The sequence below is a fragment of the Arabidopsis lyrata genome (genome assembly GCF_000004255.2).
Source record: "Arabidopsis lyrata subsp. lyrata unplaced genomic scaffold ARALYscaffold_1, whole genome shotgun sequence".
NCBI classification, from domain to species: domain Eukaryota; kingdom Viridiplantae; phylum Streptophyta; class Magnoliopsida; order Brassicales; family Brassicaceae; genus Arabidopsis; species Arabidopsis lyrata.
Window position 1 is genome coordinate 27,986,543 of NW_003302555.1, and position 18,554 is coordinate 28,005,096.

An 18,554-nucleotide genomic window follows, 5' to 3' on the forward strand; every position below is an offset into this window, starting at 1 on the left:
AATTTAAAATCTTCATAAATCTGGAGTTATTGGATACATACTTTAATAAAGTCATTGATGAAAATTTTGTGTTATTCAACTAAAACAAAAGTATCTTTGATTGTTAATTAATGATTTAAACTATTATGTTATTGGTTTATGATTTTATACATTTTTCTTCACAAACTAAATCATGAAAGGCATCATAAAAAAAATAGAGATTATGAATAATATGAGTACATTTGACTTTGTATATATAATTTTTAGAAAACAATGGATCATCTCCCTATCCATTAAACAAAGACCAATGATAACAAAGACCTATGTTTTACCAAAAAAAAAAAAAAAAAAAAAAAACAAAGACCTATGAACGTAACTTGTTTACGACCTCTCTCTAATCTTTCTAACAAAGACCTATTGACAAAACCAAAACGTACGCTTTCTGGTGGAGATAATTTTATAGAATATGAGACAAGCAATAATAACCACAATAGAGTATGATGCAATATTTTAGAAATATGTTATAATAAAAGTTTGAGACAATCAAAGTTTATAATTATATTTAGGGAGACTTTACAAGATTGTGAAAATTATGATGGAAACTTTACAAGATTATGGAAAAGTTAATCAAAGAGATTATACAAAACTCTCTAATAATCATTTAAAATCGTTAATTTTATCTATTTTCTATATTCTTTAAAGTTATTAAAACTCTTTTAAAGTTGCCAACAATAACAAGGTACAATGCTACAACTAAAAAAACGAAGCAATAAAAGCGCGCGAATCGGAGGGAACCGGAGAGACCAAAACCCTAATTTCGTCGACGAAAACAACCATGCCGGAGCTTCCAGAGGTAGAGGCGGCGAGAAGAGCAATAGAAGAAAATTGTCTTGGAAAGAAGATTAAGCGAGTCATTATCGCCGACGACAACAAAGTAATCCATGGAATCTCCCCGTCTGATTTCCAAATCTCAATCCTCGGCAAAACCATCGTCTCTGCTCGTAGAAAGGGCAAAAACCTCTGGCTCGAGTTAGATTCGCCGCCATTTCCTTCTTTTCAATTTGGTAAGTTCTCTTAAACAGATTTAGGGTTTAACATCTTAAAAATCACGACTTTAGAAGGAATCAAATCAATTACATCAAAATTGAAAATTTGACGAAATGCAGGGTTGCTCATAGTTCAATGCTAGACCTTTTTGCTTTGATTCGTTAAAAAAGGAGTGAAAGTGTTTGGCTTTATTGTTTCTGAGAAGTTATATTTTGGTTTATATGTGTTCTTCAGGTATGGCTGGTGCTATTTATATCAAAGGCGTTGCAGTTACTAAGTATAAGAGGTGAGTTTTATGGAGTCTGTGAAGTTTTTATTACATTTGCAGTTACTAAGTATAAGATTCATAGAACAAGATTGATTTGTATTACATTGTTTATGTAGGTCTGCTGTAAAGGACTCAGAGGAGTGGCCATCTAAGTATTCAAAGTTCTTCGTCGAGGTTAACAAATTTATAATCTTCTTTTAACTGATCGCTAACCTGAAAAATGTGCTTTAATTACAATGAGTTATGATTTTGTATACAGCTTGATGATGGTCTGGAGCTTTCATTTACTGATAAGAGGAGATTTGCCAAAGTTCGACTTCTAGAAAATGTATAAAAGCATAACTCTTAAGTTGCTTTTCTTTATAAAATGCTCTGTGGATGCTTAGTGGATGTTTAATTTATGTTTGCTATTGCAGCCAACTTCTGTGAGTCCAATATCAGAGCTTGGTCCTGATGCATTGTTAGAGCCTATGACAGTTGAGGAATTTGCAGAAAACTTAGCTAAAAAGAAAATAACCATAAAACCTCTCCTACTTGATCAGGTTGAGAGTTTTAATTCATTTTCTCTCACTTTTATGCATCTTTCAGCTCTTTCTTGTCCTTACCACTTATGACAATAACTAGAACTTGGCTATATGACATTTTAAATGCTGCAGTAACTCGAAACGATCTTCTTTTATTTTGCAAAGTTTTGTTCCTCTTCTTTTTGTATAAAAAGTTCGCATTTAGAGGATTATGTATCTCTTCCCTTTTGCAGGGTTTTATTTCAGGTATTGGGAATTGGATCGCTGATGAAGTGCTGTACCAAGTAAGTGAGCTTTACACACTTACACTTGAAATGAAGTAAATCATCTATCTAACCACTCATTTGATTCACAAAGTATCCACTTTTGTTTTCAACTCTGTACATTTGACGACAGAAGAAACTGGTTTACATGCTGTACGATTAATTCTACTAGTTTATGTTTTTCTCAGGCCAGAATCCACCCGTTGCAGTCTGCTTCTAGCCTCTCCAAAGAGCAATGTGAAGCTTTGCACACATCCATCAAAGAGGTAAGATTCTTTAAAAACCCACCAAAACATATACCTAAAAAACATGGGAATTAAGAAAGCTCTGTTAGTATATATGCATGCTGCATTGTTTATTGGGATTTAGAGAGAGAAAAAAAACCGCATCTGTAGGTCATTCAACATGCGGTTCAAGTCAGTGCTGATAGCAAAGAGTTTCCTGTTGATTGGTTGTTTCATTTTCGGTGGGGGAAAAAAGCGGGGAAAGTTAATGGTAAGCTTTCCCACCATCTATCTATAAATTTGAAGCAGAATTTGGGGTTTTGCAGGTGATAGAAAAAGCTGTGGAAGTTGATGCAGACAGTAGTCAGTTTCCTAGTAACTGGATTTTTCATGATAGGGAAAAGAAGCCAGGAAAGGCCTTTGTTGATGGTCTGAATCCCAGATTTCACACTCTTTATCTACCTGCAATAGTTCATAAAATTGTTGGATCTGTTGATCTCTCAACCTCCAACGGCAGTTGTTAATCCCCATGATAATGGTTTAAACGTTATGAGAGTGAATTGTGATGTATCCGATTTATGTGGTTGGTAATGAATACTGTTTTGGTTATTGCAGGGAAGAAGATTGATTTCATTACTGCTGGTGGAAGGGTAAGTATATGTATGCATTGTTAGGCACTGTTATAATGTGGATGATTAGTTCATGTAGTGAACTGAACTAATGTTTATGTGTTTGGCTGTTTCTTTTGTAGACAACAGCTTATGTTCCAGAACTGCAGAAACTTTCTGGGAAAGACGCAGAGAAAGCAGCCAAGGTCAGACCGGCTAAACGAGGTGTGAAACCCAAAGAAGACGATGGAGAAGGAGAAGAAGATGAACAAGAATCCGAGAAAGAAGATGAGAGTGCTAAAACGAAGAAAGGACAGAAGCCCAGGGGTGGTCGTGGTAAGAAGCCTGCCTCGAAGAGAAAAACAGAAGATAGTGACGATGAGGACGATGATGCTGATGGTGGAGATGATAGCGAGGCTGAAGAGAAAGTTGTGAAACCCAGAGGCCGTGGTACAAAGCCTGCGACAAAGAGGAAATCTGAAGAGAAAGCTACTAGCCAAGCTGGTAAGAAGCCAAAGGGAAGAAAAAGTTGAGAACCTAATGACTACAAGATGTTTTTTTTTTGTGGGAAGCAAACACTTATCCCATTTTTTTGTAAGAAAGTATGTTGGAAATGTGGGATGTCTACAAGGCTTACTATTGCTAGTTATTTTGGCTGTTGCAAGGCTTTGTGATTACCTTTGTCCTTGTTTGGTGAATTTGGAAGTCAGAAAAATGCTCGGAGGGCAGCAACTACTTTCTCTGGCCTGTACACAGTTCAAAATTCAGAGACTCAAAAAAATCAAAGCAGACCAGAGCAGTATCGTTTATTCTCATACCAGTCTTCTTGAGGCAAATGCCCAGCACCTTCGATGAGTCGAAGCTTGACATTTTGGGGGTTCAGTTTCTCAAATTCCTCTGCTATAGACTGAGGCAGATATTTATCAGCTATTCCCCAAGCCAGAAGCGTAGGTTTATCCCAGCTGTGAAGGATCCAAATCTCAGCAAATCACCAGGCCTGTCTGTAGCCGTGGGAATTTGAAAAAAGTTGAAATGCACGTACCTGTCCGATGAAAACCCATTTGCAATTTGACTCAAGGTGTCTCCAAAGTTGATCTTTTTCGCAGTCTCGAGCAAGGCTAATTCATCAGAATCTCATGATGAGAAGTCTCTTAGATAAATACATTAAACCATCATAAGAAACAAGAGTAAGGTGTATCATGCTCCATTCATTGAATTTGGTTTAGAGACGTACCAAACCCAGGTCCTCCGCTTGACAAATATGGTAGACGATAGACATCAGCTTTCTCATTCTTCAGGACGTAGCTATCAAAACAGATATAGAGTAAGACAATTGTCAGTTGAAGCCTCTATCAATATCACCAAACACATGCATTTTGAGGCTGAGGTAAGAGAATAGCCAGTATCTAATGTCCCATCTCTATAGATAATAAAAAATTAGATAACCATATACACTCCACATAAAGATGATGGTTAATTTGATACGTACGGGCTACCTCCTTCAATGAACCGCTCGGCCAAGATAGCATTTTGGCAGGTGAATTCACCAAACAGGGGAATTCTGCATCAGAAAAAAATGACACACAAATACAATTGTGAGAGGCATTAAATAAGCCAATTAGATAATCAAGGCACGAGGCTGCTGCTTTCACAAAGAATTACAAGCATTTAGAGTAGTCAAAACGGCAAAAGAGTTGAACCTCAGTTGCTTAAATAATCCGGGAACTGGGGATGAAACGGTCAGTGGACTATTAAGGATCGCGATTTTCTCAACCTTGCTTGGATTTTTCAAAGCCCAAGTTAAACCATATGAACCTACAAGAAATCCCTTGGGAGACCACAACAAATGCAGACATCAGATATATGTTTAATCTTGATGAATTGTTGACATATTTACACAGAAATGGGATAAGTACACACATCCGAACCTGAACAACAAGAAAGAAAGGAGATTTGACCTCTAGCACTTCCAGCAGTTTATCAAAAGCCTCATGGTACTCTTTTTCTGAAAAGATTGAAAACTTATTAGAACAAAGAACCATCCATGTACACTGATTTTGCAGTTCACAAACAAACCTGTATAATTAAAACCGTATCCCGGCTGTGGCTTGTCACTGAATCCGAATCCTATCCAGTCAGGTGCGAAGCAATGAAATCCAGCATCTGACATCTATTACATTGTTGAGAACAACAAAAAGAAACATACAATAAATGCATACTCAAAATCATCTATATTATGAGTCTTTCATTAGAAGCAACCCCAGAAACTGATTCTCATATAGACAAATGATTCAAGATTCAATGCAGCACCTCAGACATAACGGTCCGGTAACTAAAAGACTGAGTAGGAGCTCCATGAACAAAAACAATGGTTCCTCGCCGACTCTCCTTTGATCCTTCCGGAAAAAAAAAGAACAATGATTAATCAGTGATCAAAAACTCTTCTTGAAACCAAAAAAAAAAAAAAAAAGAAACACAAAACTTAAGTTTTTACCAGTTTCTCTCACAAACCATCTAAGCTTCCCAGATTTGATAATTGATCCATACTCTTTACCTTTATCTTCAGTCCTCTAAACCCACAACAAAACCACTCAAATGTATCAAAACCAGAATCACAAAAATCAACAAAAACATAACTTTATGGAATTTGAAATCAATATAAGCAAATGTGAAGCAGGAATTTTTTTCAAGTTCAATCACAGTTCAAAATTGAAGTGAGTAGATATGTGAAACTTACGTAGAGCATTTGGCCGACGTTACCGTCTTCCGCCGGAGACTCCGGTAACTGAATTGCGCTCCGGCTAGACGGATTGTCTGTAACGAAACCAAATGGGTTAAAAGACGGATCCTCATCACGATCTTTTTTACGTCCACCGCTGTTTCCATTCTCCGGCGTCGCGTTGACGACGGAGAAGCGGAGTTTCGACGGCGTGGCAGTGATTCTAGAGGCGGTGGATTTTGTGACGACGGTGGAGGAGAATGAGTGGAGCAGAGGAAGAGGAGAGAGCTGAGACATTTTTTTGATTGGTCAAGTACAAAACGTAATTCCTCTCTTTATATATGCGAGTAGAAAGAGAAAAATAAAAATAAAATTGAAAAAATTAGTGGTTGATAATTTATAAATTAAAACTGTGGGTCAAATCTAGAAATTGATTAAAAAAATTGATATATCAAACTGTTTTAGTTTTTTTTTTTCCAAAAGGATCCTTTTATATATATTAACAGCAACATCCATCATTGGAGAAACCAAGTTGGAGAGGCAAGTACAAGATACAACACAGAAATTTACAAGCCAAACAAATAAAAGAAAAGTACAATACTGTCTACCACTAAAGAAAAAGGATTAAAATGGTAGCTTGTTAATAGCAGACTCATAACAAATCACAATAAGACCAAACATCGAAACTTAAAAGTTTGCAGTTGATCTTATCGTTTCCATCATATGCTCGTATTATGAGTGCTTTTTGCTCACCATATTAACACCAGAATCATGATTAGCAGAAGAAAGAGTTGAAACACCTAACTAAAACAAAAAAAAGATAAAGGCAATCATAAAGAGATAAGGATGAATCCACGTGTTGCACAATCATCCAAGGAAAACGTGAGTCATCAAAGTGGACTGAGTAATGACGTCATCAAAAGCGAGTCACCGGAAAATCATCTCCGGTAAACTGGACAACGTCGCAGAACCTTCAAGTCCACCGTGCCCAAACTAATTCTGAGGTAACAAAAGCATCCTTAACGACTAAAAGAAACAAACTCTTTCTTTATTCACTATGTCACAAAACGAAGACCTTGACATCGCTTCATTAACCAGCATCTTCCAACAATTCAATTCAAAGGCTGGTTTGGATCATAGATCCAAAATCCCAGAATTTTGTTGCACCAACAGAGACTCGAATTGTAGTGGGTTCTTCAAGGCAGAAGAAGCCGTCGAATCCTTCGAGAAAAAGCAATTTCACAAACAAAATACCAAAGCAAAGGATAAGCCAGACCAAAGCTAGTGTACAACCGGAACGGTGACGGCAAGGCTGTGACGGCAAAGCCGGAATTTCCAGATACCAAATCCGGAACAAACCGAAACGGCAAGATAGAATGGCGAAAAAATCTAGAGAACCGGCAACGGTGCTAGAAAAAGCCACCGGACACCGGTGACGGCTTAAACAGACGGCGGTAACTATAACAAGAAGTGGGATCGGGCTAGAGAAGCCATGGAACACAGGTGAAAGAGATCTTTGATTTCTCTCTCTAAAAGATTTGAGAGAGAGAAGAGAGATAAACCAGACCACCCACTTTTTCTCTTCAATTTTGCATATATTAATGCGTGACCATCAAACTGTTTTATAAGCTCATTAATATCACATTAACAAGTTTTTGCATTTTTCACACCAAAAAAAAAAAAGAAGAAGCAAGTTTTTGCATTTTACTAATCTCATAGATTTTAAATTCAGAGAATTTTATGTAATGTATAAAATTAATGACTAAACTCATTAGAACAAATTATAGATGCTTTTTCTTTTATTAGCAGAGAAGATCTCTATACTGAGTAATTTGTTATTCACCTATTTCTTTTATTTTATATGTCAACATGAAATTAAAAAATAGTTACACAAGTCTTTCATTACTCACATAAAAGTATATATATAACAACTTAACCAAAATCAAATTTACTTTATAAAAAAAAACATCCGTATAAAAGTTTTAAAATGATTAGTGGTAAGGGTAGACTAAGAATATTGAAAACATTTGGGTATTTTCTGATATTTAACAAAAAATACAGGGATTGATATGTCTAAGTGCGAAGAAACGACGACGTTTTGCAGCACGTGCTTTGAACCTGTGAAAACCCTAATAAGGAAGGGGTCTGTCTCTCTATGTTGGTGAAAATGCTAGAGTCACCAGTCGAGCCCCAAAGAACCTTCACCGTCACAAGAAGAACTTAAACTACCTAACCGCTTTCAAAGGTCAATACCCGCGCAAGATCACTCTCGGGTCGGATCTTTCCGTTTAAGACCCGACCGGATCCATCCCGGACCGATCAATTTCACGGTTGTTCTCCGTCAATCGGATAAAGCCAAGTGCTTTTTCAAAATTTACCCGCGAATTGAGGAAGGAAGAGAAGCTGAAGCTCCAATGGAGAGAAATGAGTCCGTTGATGAAGATGTATGTGTTTAACTCGAAAACCCCTCTTTTGAATTCTGGATTTTGTGAAGATTATGAATCGAATCGCTCAAGCTCTAGTGTTTAGATGTTTGCGTTGTGATGATGTTACATTTGATTATGATTTTGTTCAGCTCCTTCACAAGTTTGATACCCTAATAGAGTAAATAGGGTTTGTTAGAACCAAAGTTTATAGCTTTATGTCAAATTGATAGATAGTGTGTTATTACAGGTACAAGCATCTGCGTATTTAGAGAACGACGAGATACGTGAAAGAGATGATCCAATGTCAGATGGTGGATGTACTTTACGGATAGGAGAAGAAGCTCTAGTTTGTAGTAGTGGGCATGAGATTGATGTTGAATTTTGTCAAAACGAACAAAGAAAGAGTGAAGAAGAAGAAACAAGGGGAGAGTTTGATGAACAGAGTGGTTTACTTGTTGAGAGAAAAGAATTTGAAGCACCGGCGGTTGGAATGGAGTTTGAGTCGTATGATGATGCTTATAACTATTATAACTGTTATGCTACTGAAGTTGGGTTTAGAGTAAGAGTGAAGAATTCATGGTTTAAGCGGAGTAGTAAAGAGAAGTATGGTGCGGTGCTTTGTTGTAGTAGTCAAGGTTTTAAGAGGATTAACGATGTGAATCGTGTTAGAAAGGAAACTCGAACTGGTTGCCCTGCTATGATAAGAATGAGACAGGTAGATTCTAAGAGGTGGCGGGTTGTTGAAGTTATACTTGATCATAATCATTTACTCGGTTGCAAGTTATATAAATCGGTTAAAAGGACCGGGACCAAGAGGAAGTGTGTATCTAGTCCAGTCTCAGACGCTAAGACGATTAAGCTGTACCGGGCGCATGTGATTGATAATGGGAACAATGTGAACCCAGATTCGACTCTTAACAAAAAGTCTCAGAATTCCGCTGGGTCACCCGATTTGCTGAGCCTTAAGAGAGGAGATTCCGCAGCCATTTACAACTACTTTTGCCGTATGCAATTGACAAATCCAAACTTTTTTTACCTGATGGATGTAAATGATGAAGGTCAACTACGGAATGTATTCTGGGCAGATGCTTTCTCTAAAGTCTCTTGCAGTTACTTTGGCGATGTCATCTTCATCGACAATTCTTATATATCTGGAAAATTCGAGATTCCACTGGTGACATTTACTGGAGTGAATCACCATGGGCAAACTACATTACTTAGTTGTGGTCTTCTTGCTGGAGAGACAGTGGAGTCCTACCATTGGTTGCTCAAAGTATGGCTCGGTGTCATGAAGTGTTCTCCTCAAACCATTGTTACAGACAGATGCAAGCCTTTAGAGGCTGCAATCTCTCAAGTGTTCCCAAGATCTCATCACAAATTCAGTCTGACACATATAATGAGGAAAATTCCAGAGAAATTAGGAGGGTTGCATAACTATGATGGTGTGAGGAAGGCATTTACGAAAGCAGTTTACGAAACCTTAAAAGTTGTTGAATTTGAAGCAGCTTGGGGGTACATGGTTCACAATTTTGGGGTTATCGACAATGAATGGCTCCGTTCCTTGTATGAAGAGCGAACTAAATGGGCTCCGGTTTATCTCAAAGACACGTTTTTTGCAGGAATCGCAGCTGCTCATCCTGGAAAAACCCTGAATCCATTTTTTGAGAGGTATGTTCACAAGCAAACACCGTTGAAAGAGTTTCTCGATAAGTATGAGCTAGCTCTTCAGAAGAAGCATAGGGAAGAAACTCTCAGCGATTTAGAGTCTCTAACCTTGAACACCGCTGAGCTTAAAACAAAGTGTTCTTTTGAGACACAGCTCTCGAGAATCTACACGAAAGACATGTTCAAGAAATTCCAAGTAGAGGTAGAAGAAATGTACTCATGTTTCAGCACTACGCAGGTCCACGTTGATGGACCTTTCGTAATCTTTCTTGTGAAAGAACGGGTCCAAGGAGAATCCAACAGGAGAGAGATCCGTGATTTCGAGGTTCTGTACAATAGATCAGTTGGTGAAGTACGGTGCATTTGTAGCTGCTTCAACTTCTACGGATACTTATGCAGACATGCTCTATGTGTCCTCAATTTCAACGGCGTTGAAGAAATCCCTTTACGGTATATTCTACCGCGGTGGAGAAAAGACTACAAACGCCTCCATTTTGCTGATAACGGCTTGACCGGTTTCGTCGATGGCACAGACCGGGTTCAATGGTTTGATCAGTTGTATAAAAACGCTCTTCAGGTAGTTGAAGAAGGAGCGGTATCTTTGGATCATTATAAAGTGGCAATGCAAGTTCTACAAGAGTCTTTAGACAAAGTTCATAGTGTAGAAGAAAAACAAGACTAGTGTTTAGTGTTTATAGAAGAATTTCTGAAACTATATCTGTATATCATATAAAAATCAAAAATAAAATCTTATTTATATTTTTGTTTGCTGTATAATTTTGTTTTCTTGACATAGAGCTGTAATAACAAAAGATCATTCATGAAGCCAAAAATAATGCAAATAGGCAGATTGGTAAATATGTTTTTCATTAATATAGATAGATACAAATTTTGATTTCCTAAAAAGTTATGAACAGTTTCCCATTTTACCCCTATGGGCTTTTGAGCATGTATGCTATAACACTAATGGGCTTGTTACACAAAATTTCAAGGAAAAAAAAATCCAAAAATCTTTCCCTCTCCTTCAATCTTTCAGTGTTGTTTTTGGCGCAAAAAATTCCGAAATTTATCTTCGCTGGTGAGTTCTCTGAAAAAAGTGGCGGAAAAAAAAAAAAAAAAGAGGTGAGTTCTCTGAATATGTCGATCTTCCACAACTATGTTCATGAATTTTTGATACAGATTGTTTAATTTTATCAACGCAGCTTCGAGGAAAAGTCCGATCAGATCCAGAGTTTACGAACTGCAGTTTCCGGTGAGTTTATGAAAATCTTAATTACAATCCAAACGATTCACGATTCTCCAATTTCATGAACTTCCAATCGTTTCCAATTTGATGAAACTCCGATGTTTTAGATTGCCTTCGAAATTTGTAACCTAAATTTGAATCGGCTTGTCTTTGATTGAATCTGTGCTTGTAGTTTTGAAGAATCGCTTTTTTCCCAGAATCTATTTCTTCTAAGATTCCTCCGTCGTTTTGTTTCTCTGTAACAGTGAAATGAAGTTCAAGGCGTTTCTTACTGAAAATGGTGTGAATCTTTTAGAGAAGAGGTTTCTTCCAGCATTTGACAAAATGGGGAAGAATTGTCATCTTCTTCTCACTAAAGAACATTTGTTCTTCCTTCATAATCTTCTCAATGGTGATGGAGTTCAATGCATTGCTCAGTTTCGCAAAGATGTTCTCTTTGATGATTACCGTATCTCGAGCCAGAACGAGGATCGTATCGCTTTCTCCTTGGATGTTGCTCTTCTGTATCGAGCGGTAAAGAGCAGTGTTAGTATTTGTACTGAGTTCAGTGGTGGTTTAGCTTCAAACCGATTGCAGATCAAACTTGTGAAGAAACTGCCTCCTAACTGTACACAACCGATGCCGTTTCTCACTTTTGAAACGAAAGGATACAAATCTGCAGTTATACAAGATGTTCCGATTTCGAAACCGCTGTCTCGGTCCCAAGTTATTGAGCTGCAGACTGCTCTTGACTCGGCTCAAGATCTGCCTCCGACTCTTGTTCAAGTTCAAGACCCGAATCAGTTACAGAACTTTGTGGATCATATGAGACATGTTGGGGATGTACTTAATGTTACGATAAGCAAGCATGGTGATTTGCAAGTGCAAATCTCGACGACTTTGATTAGGCTTGGTACTGAGTTCCAGAGGCTTTCGGTTATTGGCGAGAAATCTCAGGCTCCTGTTGAAGATAGGAACTTAAGTGCTCAGGCTCGTTCAGAGAGAGCTATTGCTAGAGGAGATGCTCAGTCTGTGCAAGTGAGTGTAAAACACTTTTCAAAGAGCCTTCAATGTCACTTAACCAAACCAAATTCTGCTTTCTATGGGATTGCTCCTCAAGGTGCTTGTTTGACAGTGATCTTCCAGTTCATGGTTCCCGGGACTCGTCAAACCGATAAATCAATCAGTTTGCATTGCCGTCTTCCCGTGCTGGACCCAGGATCCAACTGAATCTTCATCAAGGTTAAGCAAGGACTTATAATATGATCAAATGTTTTAGTTTGCTTTTATCAAAAGACTTTCTCATTAAGAACAAATATGTACCACTACACTCTCTTACAAGCTCTCAAATCTCAAGCATCAATGATCAAAATCAAATCTTAAATTGAAAAAAAAAAACACAATAAACTTAAATACCAACTTCGCTATTCTAAAAGCAAGCACAACCACTCTTCTAAAAACAAGCACAACCAAAACCAGATTCTCGCAAAAGAAAAAAAGAATGCGTGAAATCGAATAACAGAGACTTTATCTATCCTTGTTCTTGTTATACATGATCTGTCTCTTCCGAAATGATCTCTGAGCTTTCATCTATTATTTCCCCTTCATTGTTTCCATTGAAGAGTGGATTAGCTTCAAGCTGAGCCATTTTCTCCTTTGATTCATTCATTAGCATCTCCACAACTTCAGACATTGTTGGTCTCTTCTCTGGCTCCCTCCGAGCACACATAAGCCCAACCAAAACTACCCTTTTCAGCTCCTCTTCCACATACTTCCCATTCAGCCTTTGATCGACAATTTCACCAAACTTTCTTTCGTATACAAGAGGTAAAACCCATTCGGTAATACCCCGCTTTGTTGTTAAGTTTACCTTTTCAATAGGTCTCTTACCAGTTACAAGCTCCAGCAAAAGAACACCAAAACTATACACATCTCCCATATCTGATTCTTTTCCAGATTCGATACATTCTGGTGAGAGATACCCAATGTTATTACCCTTGGTGCTTTTGTTAGCTCCATCATCTGGCATCAGCTTATCGTATCCGAAATCCGTAACCCGAGCTTCAAACTCAGAATCTAGCAGCACATTGCTTGCTCTCACATCTCCATGGACTATTCGGGGTGTTGCAAAATGATGTAAGTAGCTGTAAAAAATATAGAAACGAATAAATTAGTCAGTGGTAAATGTTGCTAATTTATATGAACTATCTTGATCCCGAAGACTTACGAAATCGCCTGAGCAGAGGTTACTGCAATATTCATCCGCCTGGTCCAATCAAGAAGCGACTCAGATGAATGCTGACCATGAAGATGAGAGACCAAGCTCAAATTTGGCATGTAGTCATATACAATGAGTCGTTCTTGTCCTTCCGCACAGTAACCTCGTACACTCAATAGATTCTTGTGACGAATACGAGCAAGAATCTCGACTTCTACAGCAAAATCTATATCTTCTCTGCTACTCCATGCCTTCAATCTCTTGACTGCAATCTAAACAAGACAACAAAAACTCATTACAATATGAAGATCAAAGAGACCAAATCTACACATTGTGATTCTACAAACTAGTTCGATACAATGCTGACCCGAAAAAGAACAGATTTCTATATATCAAGTAAGTTCAAGATAATTATTTACTTGAGATCCATCCCATAGCTGACCCCAATACACACTTCCAAATCGGCCTTCACCGAGCTTGTTGTCGTAATTAAAACTGTTTGTCGCTGCGTGAAGTTCTTTCAGTGAAAAAATCCTCCATGATGGCTCCGTTTTCACCTTCTTTTGCCTGTGCAATTTGTGAAACTTAAGCTTATCAAACAGTAGATTGTTGGTCGAAAGTTCCAAACTTTACACAGAAAACCAAATTTTGAACATGGATAGGCTCCTAGATTCAAGCATTCGAGAGAACTCGAGAAATGATATAAATCTCAAAACCCTAATTAAGAATAATAGCTAAATAGATAAAACCAAGAACAAATTTTGGAAGAACACAACAATAGAGAAATCAGATAAAACCCATAAACCAAACAAAACAAGATAAAACTCACACGTACCGATCAAATCCTTTTCCACAGCAGAAGCAACTAAAAATTTGCATCTTTGAACAAACCCAGAAACAAAAAAATCTCTCAAATTCAGCTCCTTTAGTTTCTAGACTCTTCCTTGTTGATGCAGAGAGAGTAAAGGTAACGCCTTTTTTCCTAGAGAATGTAACAGCAAAGCAAAAGAACAGAAAGAAACTTCTTTGATGCTTAATGAGAGAGAGAGAGAGAGAGTCGCTTTTACTTCTTGAAGAAGAGAAACAATTTTTCTTAGAATATTCTTCAATGCTCAACTCTTTTTGAATGTGGTTGTGTGTGTGTGTTTAGCTGTTTTAATTTGAAAATTATACACTTTATAAAAATATTTTAAAATATTAGTGGGAATGATTGTGCATATCCACACATATAGTATTTTATATAGTAATAATTAAATCAAAAGGTATTATTATTATTATATGTATTGTTTTTTTGAATTTTAAAGATTTCCTTTTTATGGCCTGTTGATGACACATGACAACTAATCAAATTTTCCTAATCACACAATTACAAAATCTTGCAATTTTTAAAGAAACAAAAGTTCATGAAGATCTCTAGATATGGGAAAATTATCTCTAGAATCAGAAAAAATATAAATTAAATATAGTATAAAATCTTAATTTAGTTAGATTGTTATTACTCAGAGTGGTCAGAACAAAATGTTAGGCTCTTTATCATAAATTTCCGTTTCTAACTTTCTACCAGCCTTTAACCAAAACAGGTCCGTCCAACTAATCATGAGCTGGTTAATTCATTGTCCCAATTTTGAATAAGATTTACCTAAATCCAGTTATTTCCTTTTCATATCATGAATAATTACAACTACTGTATCTATAAGAATTCAATACTTTTTAACTTTGGAAATAATAGTCTGAGACTGAGAGGCCAATTAAAAGGGTATTTTGAAGCCCAAAAAAGCTATATAACATATTTAAAGCCCATTTTATACAACAAATTCAAATCAAAGAAACGGTGCCGTTTTTACCGTTTACCTGAATCAAGCACACACACCAAAGTACCAAACACATCTACAATCTGAAACAGCATTCAAAAAAACAATGATATAAGAGCATTTGATATGGCATTTTGACTTATGCAAAGTGCTTTAGTTTCATCACAGTAGAGTAATATCTATAGCTCCAACCTAGAGATATCACAAAGGAGTCACCGTGGCAAAATCTTTCCTTTCCTCTGAAGAAGATCAAGATCTAATTTCTAGTATAAAACTGTAATGTTACAAGAAATATGCTTTACTTGGAAGAATGTTTCCTCTGGATATATACACAAATGTGTAGAGGACTTTTCATCAATCATCATCATCACCACAACAACCTAACTAATACTATTTGAATCTTGAACCCTTCTTCCCTTTACCATTTCCTTTGTCTCTTCCTTGTAATGCTGAAGCCCAGAAGAAGAGAGAGATCCAAATCAGTACTGAAAGAAAGATCTTTACACGGTCTTGAATCATCGATGCTACTCCCACAAGACCTATACAAAGAAATAAAAGAAAAGACTTTTTAAGTCAGTGAAACAAAATGTGAAACCAAACAACAACTGTGAATCCAATTGATTGTTTTTAAGACTTCATGGCTAAAGATCAATGACTAAACATGTAGAAAGCAAAATCAGAAGAAAAATGGTGAGTCTTTTGAATAACATCCACTAGTTGTAGAAAGAGGAGATGTCTAAATTCTTAATGATTAACAGTAAAAGTCTATAAATTGTCACAAAGATCAAAACTTTAGGCATAAATCGATGTATCAATGAATCAATACCAACAACAAATGATAGCAGTTAAACCATCTACATCCCCAATTCGAATTCCCTAATGCAATTTCATCGAATTTAAGAATGTTTGAAAACAAGAATTGGCAGTAAACAAAATCCGAACTCAGAGTTGAAACATTGAAGTTTTATGGGTGAGAACTAAACACGAACTTGTGAGCTCAGTCGTGTTTTTAGGCGGTGGTGGGTCAGGACTAGGCGGTGTTGGAGGGCCGAGAGGAGCGACGGCGATGCGTCGTACGCGGTCGGGAGTTGCGACGAGGAAAAGGGTCTGAGGATGAAGCCGAGACGACCAGAACGGTGAAAAGAGCGACGGAGATGGAAGAGAAAGGTTTTGACGGCAGCGATGGAGGTAAAGGTTGGAGCTTGAACCCGTGTTGGAAAACGTTGTCGCCATTTTCTTCACAAGATTTTTTTTTACCTTGTTTGTTTTCTCATTATTTTTATTTATTTTTATATATAAACCGATGGTCAAATGTATTTTTTTTCCCTTAATAATATTTTTTGAGTTTACAAATAAGTTGATAAACAAATAGAGAAATGCAACATAGAAAACACAAACAAATCATTAACGCTACAATTTTATATTAAAAAAAAAAAAAGTGTGATAAAATTTACAAAAAAAATAAACAAAGCAGGAAAAATATTTTTTTTTAAAAAAGATGAAATTTATAGTATTGTATAGCATACAAAATGAGCAAATAAATAATCACTAATACAAGATATACAAATAAAATTTTATACGGGGCAAAACCATGGACTTCTTGCTGAATATATCAATATCTTTGGCTATATTTTCCGCACACTAATTACGTGAATTAACTAATTAAAATACATTCAGTCTAGTGCATCATCATTATCTGGCTTCTTTTGTTTGCGCAAATTAACTATTTATTTCATTCGCATTACAAACATAAAAGGATACAACATTATTTGCTTACTCAACAGAAATCTCCTGAACATCCTTCTTTGGCTTCTCCGTCCTAGGAATCACAAGATTAAGCACACCATTCTTGAGCTCTGCTTTGATATCGTCAACCTTAGCATCATCAGGCAACGACAAGCTCGTGTTGTAGTAACCATAACTCTTTGAAGACCAGTACTCGTCTTCTTCAGGTGAACCTTTTTCTTCCTCCGCCTTGTGTTCTCCTTTAATCGTCAAGATTCCATCATCTACCGTGATCTTCACGTCATCTTTGGTTAGCCCTGGAACCTCGTATCTGAGTTTGTAACAGTCGTCTTGCTCTTTCACTTGACCCATTAGTTGTGATGGTCTAATGTTGAAGTTGTCGAAGATTCTGTTTATGTTCTCTGTTGCTTGCATCAGAGCATTTCCTAGAGTCGGAGGAAAGAACTCTGTTTTTTTCAAAGGAAAAAAAATTCAATTCAAGCAAAAATAGGGGTCTAAAATTTTAATTATATTCATGTGATTTAATGCAACGAAAATATAAATTTAAAATCTGAAGTATTTTTATGATTTTATAATTTCAAAACATCACAAAGGATCTTCTTAATTTTTTATGGAATATATTCCTACATTTAAATTTTGAATTATTTTTTATATGATTTAAAAAATTTTGACAATAATTTCAAAAACAGGCATAAAATAAATTGTGATATTATTGAAATTTTCTGCTAAATAGGTATTGCAGTAATGAACTAAAATGACAAACATACCATTTAGGGTGGGAACGAAGTAGCCATGATCGTCAGTGTTACGCCAGAGACTTTTCCGGCCACGTCTCCGGGGGAAATTCCGCCGAGGAGATTTCTTCTCAGACACACTCACTTCTGTGTTCTTTTTATCCTCTTGTTCACCAGCTGAAGTAGCCATGAATCTGTTTAGCTTCATTGGATTATGTCGATTTCCTACCAAACACCTTTCACAAGATTGACCCATCAGACTAGGAGACAGTTTTTGTTGAAGGTTTCTCAAAGCCAGACGAGCTAGAGCCATTTTTCGCAATTCGATAATCTTTTGTTTTCTTTGTTGTTTTGTCTTGAGTTTGAAAGAAAAAAGCCAATAATTGTTGGGTTTATAAAGATGGGATTAGGGTTTATGGTAAAGGTTTCTGAGAGGTGTGAGAAGTTTCCAAGAGTTTCTGGGTTAATTTGGAAATCTAAAACAGAGATGCTTCTTGTTTCTTCTACAAACTTTTTCTAGATAATCACAAGGTTCTTTTTTATTTTCCATATTTGTATTCTTTAAATGGAATTTATGAATAGGTTAATGAAGAAAATCATGACAAAAGTCCAACCGCCTTGAGCTAGAAATTCCTAGAAAAATCGAAAATCTCTCAAATTATTCTTGAAATTTGTTTTTTTTTTCTCAACCAAATTTTTTTTTTTTTTTGGATAAATTATTTCAACAAAACTACCATAAAAACTATAGACTTTGTTTTTGTATTAAAAATTTAATGTCCAAACAATTGATTCGATCCAAATCTCTAATGGTAACTCTATTGTAAGAGATTCAATATGTAAGCGTAAAACATTTTCTTATATTTTGTTTATAATTTGCTTATGATTTGCTCATATATATTTTTAGTTCCTTTATTCTCTTATTATGAAAATGTTTTCTTTATTCTTTTTTTTTTCTTTACTTTATTGAATAGTCATCAGCCTTTTAATTTTCTTTTCTTTCCTTGTTATCGGAATTCCTTTTCATTATTTTTTTGCTATTTCAAGTTTGCTTAATGAAATATATTTTTCTCTGAAAAAGTGTTATCTTGGTAAGTTGC

At 36.3% G+C, this 18,554-nt stretch overlaps 7 protein-coding genes across 11 annotated transcripts; 3 read left to right on the forward strand and 4 right to left on the reverse strand.

The window, feature by feature from the left end:
- Positions 1-380: 380 nt before the first annotated feature.
- LOC110224952 (formamidopyrimidine-DNA glycosylase) lies at positions 381-3,597 on the forward strand. 4 transcript variants are annotated; one of them, XM_021013035.1, is made up of 11 exons: positions 385-1,043; positions 1,261-1,312; positions 1,411-1,468; positions 1,554-1,622; positions 1,711-1,836; positions 2,052-2,102; positions 2,270-2,347; positions 2,477-2,576; positions 2,645-2,734; positions 2,921-2,955; positions 3,057-3,592. In XM_021013035.1, exons 1-11 carry the CDS (start codon positions 815-817, stop codon positions 3,444-3,446), a joined length of 1,278 nt encoding a protein of 425 aa, XP_020868694.1. In that variant the 5' UTR covers positions 385-814; the 3' UTR covers positions 3,447-3,592. The 4 variants fall into 4 exon arrangements, with proteins under 4 accessions (XP_020868692.1, XP_020868694.1, XP_020868691.1 ...); XM_021013032.1 differs by lacking the exon at positions 2,645-2,734 and having other exon boundaries at positions 386-1,043; XM_021013031.1 differs by lacking the exon at positions 2,477-2,576 and having other exon boundaries at positions 387-1,043; positions 2,632-2,734; positions 3,057-3,597.
- On the reverse strand, positions 2,128-5,944 carry LOC9330443 (haloalkane dehalogenase 2). The gene is made up of 12 exons (XM_021013036.1): positions 5,651-5,944; positions 5,408-5,483; positions 5,224-5,309; positions 4,990-5,083; positions 4,842-4,918; positions 4,614-4,741; positions 4,403-4,474; positions 4,148-4,218; positions 3,956-4,031; positions 3,732-3,875; positions 3,592-3,659; positions 2,128-2,381 (listed from the first exon to the last, which is right to left on the reverse strand). The coding sequence occupies exons 1-11, from the start codon at positions 5,927-5,929 to the stop codon at positions 3,620-3,622; spliced, it is 1,143 nt and encodes a 380-aa protein (XP_020868695.1). The 5' UTR covers positions 5,930-5,944; the 3' UTR covers positions 2,128-2,381; positions 3,592-3,619.
- Positions 5,945-7,714: 1,770 nt separating this feature from the next.
- Positions 7,715-10,556, forward strand: LOC110224873 (protein FAR1-RELATED SEQUENCE 6). Its single transcript, XM_021012473.1, has 2 exons — positions 7,715-8,076; positions 8,306-10,556. The coding sequence occupies exons 1-2, from the start codon at positions 8,047-8,049 to the stop codon at positions 10,403-10,405; spliced, it is 2,130 nt and encodes a 709-aa protein (XP_020868132.1). The 5' UTR covers positions 7,715-8,046; the 3' UTR covers positions 10,406-10,556.
- LOC9330444 lies at positions 10,550-12,325 on the forward strand. 2 transcript variants are annotated; one of them, XM_021012475.1, is made up of 3 exons: positions 10,550-10,845; positions 10,926-10,975; positions 11,215-12,325. In XM_021012475.1, the coding sequence occupies exons 1-3, from the start codon at positions 10,633-10,635 to the stop codon at positions 12,176-12,178; spliced, it is 1,227 nt and encodes a 408-aa protein (XP_020868134.1). In that variant the 5' UTR covers positions 10,550-10,632; the 3' UTR covers positions 12,179-12,325. The 2 variants fall into 2 exon arrangements, with proteins under 2 accessions (XP_020868134.1, XP_020868135.1); XM_021012476.1 differs by having other exon boundaries at positions 10,764-10,801; positions 10,846-10,975.
- LOC9327764 (PTI1-like tyrosine-protein kinase At3g15890) lies at positions 12,312-14,379 on the reverse strand. The gene is made up of 4 exons (XM_002894337.2): positions 14,002-14,379; positions 13,586-13,733; positions 13,176-13,438; positions 12,312-13,092 (listed from the first exon to the last, which is right to left on the reverse strand). Exons 1-4 carry the CDS (start codon positions 14,043-14,045, stop codon positions 12,495-12,497), a joined length of 1,053 nt encoding a protein of 350 aa, XP_002894383.1. The 5' UTR covers positions 14,046-14,379; the 3' UTR covers positions 12,312-12,494.
- Positions 14,380-15,089: 710 nt separating this feature from the next.
- LOC9330445 lies at positions 15,090-16,250 on the reverse strand. The gene is made up of 2 exons (XM_002894338.2): positions 15,967-16,250; positions 15,090-15,516 (listed from the first exon to the last, which is right to left on the reverse strand). The coding sequence occupies exons 1-2, from the start codon at positions 16,208-16,210 to the stop codon at positions 15,368-15,370; spliced, it is 393 nt and encodes a 130-aa protein (XP_002894384.1). The 5' UTR covers positions 16,211-16,250; the 3' UTR covers positions 15,090-15,367.
- Positions 16,251-16,518: 268 nt separating this feature from the next.
- LOC9330446 (26.5 kDa heat shock protein, mitochondrial) lies at positions 16,519-17,988 on the reverse strand. The gene is made up of 2 exons (XM_002894339.2): positions 17,491-17,988; positions 16,519-17,169 (listed from the first exon to the last, which is right to left on the reverse strand). The coding sequence occupies exons 1-2, from the start codon at positions 17,768-17,770 to the stop codon at positions 16,751-16,753; spliced, it is 699 nt and encodes a 232-aa protein (XP_002894385.1). The 5' UTR covers positions 17,771-17,988; the 3' UTR covers positions 16,519-16,750.
- Between the last annotated feature and the right edge of the window lie 566 nt (positions 17,989-18,554).

Bases quoted from the DNA above. Each gene is read 5' to 3' on its own strand.
- LOC110224952 (XM_021013035.1), top strand. From the start codon at position 815: ATGCCGGAGCTTCCAGAGGTAGAGGCGGCGAGAAGAGCAATAGAAGAA. The intron at 1,469-1,553 runs GTTAACAAATTT...TTTTGTATACAG, and splicing joins ATTCAAAGTTCTTCGTCGAG to CTTGATGATGGTCTGGAGCT. The intron at 1,837-2,051 runs GTTGAGAGTTTT...TCCCTTTTGCAG, and splicing joins AACCTCTCCTACTTGATCAG to GGTTTTATTTCAGGTATTGG.
- LOC9330443 (XM_021013036.1), bottom strand. From the start codon at position 5,929: ATGTCTCAGCTCTCTCCTCTTCCTCTGCTCCACTCATTCTCCTCCACC. The intron at 5,484-5,650 runs GTAAGTTTCACA...TTGTGGGTTTAG, and splicing joins ACGTCGGCCAAATGCTCTAC to AGGACTGAAGATAAAGGTAA. The intron at 4,919-4,989 runs GTTTGTTTGTGA...CAATCTTTTCAG, and splicing joins ATACGGTTTTAATTATACAG to AAAAAGAGTACCATGAGGCT.
- LOC110224873 (XM_021012473.1), top strand. From the start codon at position 8,047: ATGGAGAGAAATGAGTCCGTTGATGAAGAT. The intron at 8,077-8,305 runs GTATGTGTTTAA...GTGTTATTACAG, and splicing joins ATGAGTCCGTTGATGAAGAT to GTACAAGCATCTGCGTATTT.
- LOC9330444 (XM_021012475.1), top strand. From the start codon at position 10,633: ATGAACAGTTTCCCATTTTACCCCTATGGGCTTTTGAGCATGTATGCT. The intron at 10,846-10,925 runs GTGAGTTCTCTG...TTATCAACGCAG, and splicing joins GAAAAAAAAAAAAAAAAGAG to CTTCGAGGAAAAGTCCGATC. The intron at 10,976-11,214 runs GTGAGTTTATGA...TCTCTGTAACAG, and splicing joins TTTACGAACTGCAGTTTCCG to TGAAATGAAGTTCAAGGCGT.
- LOC9327764 (XM_002894337.2), bottom strand. From the start codon at position 14,045: ATGCAAATTTTTAGTTGCTTCTGCTGTGGAAAAGGATTTGATCG. The intron at 13,734-14,001 runs GTACGTGTGAGT...CAAATTGCACAG, and splicing joins TGTGGAAAAGGATTTGATCG to GCAAAAGAAGGTGAAAACGG. The intron at 13,439-13,585 runs GTAAATAATTAT...TGTCTTGTTTAG, and splicing joins AGCTATGGGATGGATCTCAA to ATTGCAGTCAAGAGATTGAA.
- LOC9330445 (XM_002894338.2), bottom strand. From the start codon at position 16,210: ATGGCGACAACGTTTTCCAACACGGGTTCAAGCTCCAACCTTTACCTC. The intron at 15,517-15,966 runs GTTCGTGTTTAG...TTCTTTGTATAG, and splicing joins AAACACGACTGAGCTCACAA to GTCTTGTGGGAGTAGCATCG.
- LOC9330446 (XM_002894339.2), bottom strand. From the start codon at position 17,770: ATGGCTCTAGCTCGTCTGGCTTTGAGAAACCTTCAACAAAAACTGTCT. The intron at 17,170-17,490 runs GTATGTTTGTCA...TGAAAAAAACAG, and splicing joins CTTCGTTCCCACCCTAAATG to AGTTCTTTCCTCCGACTCTA.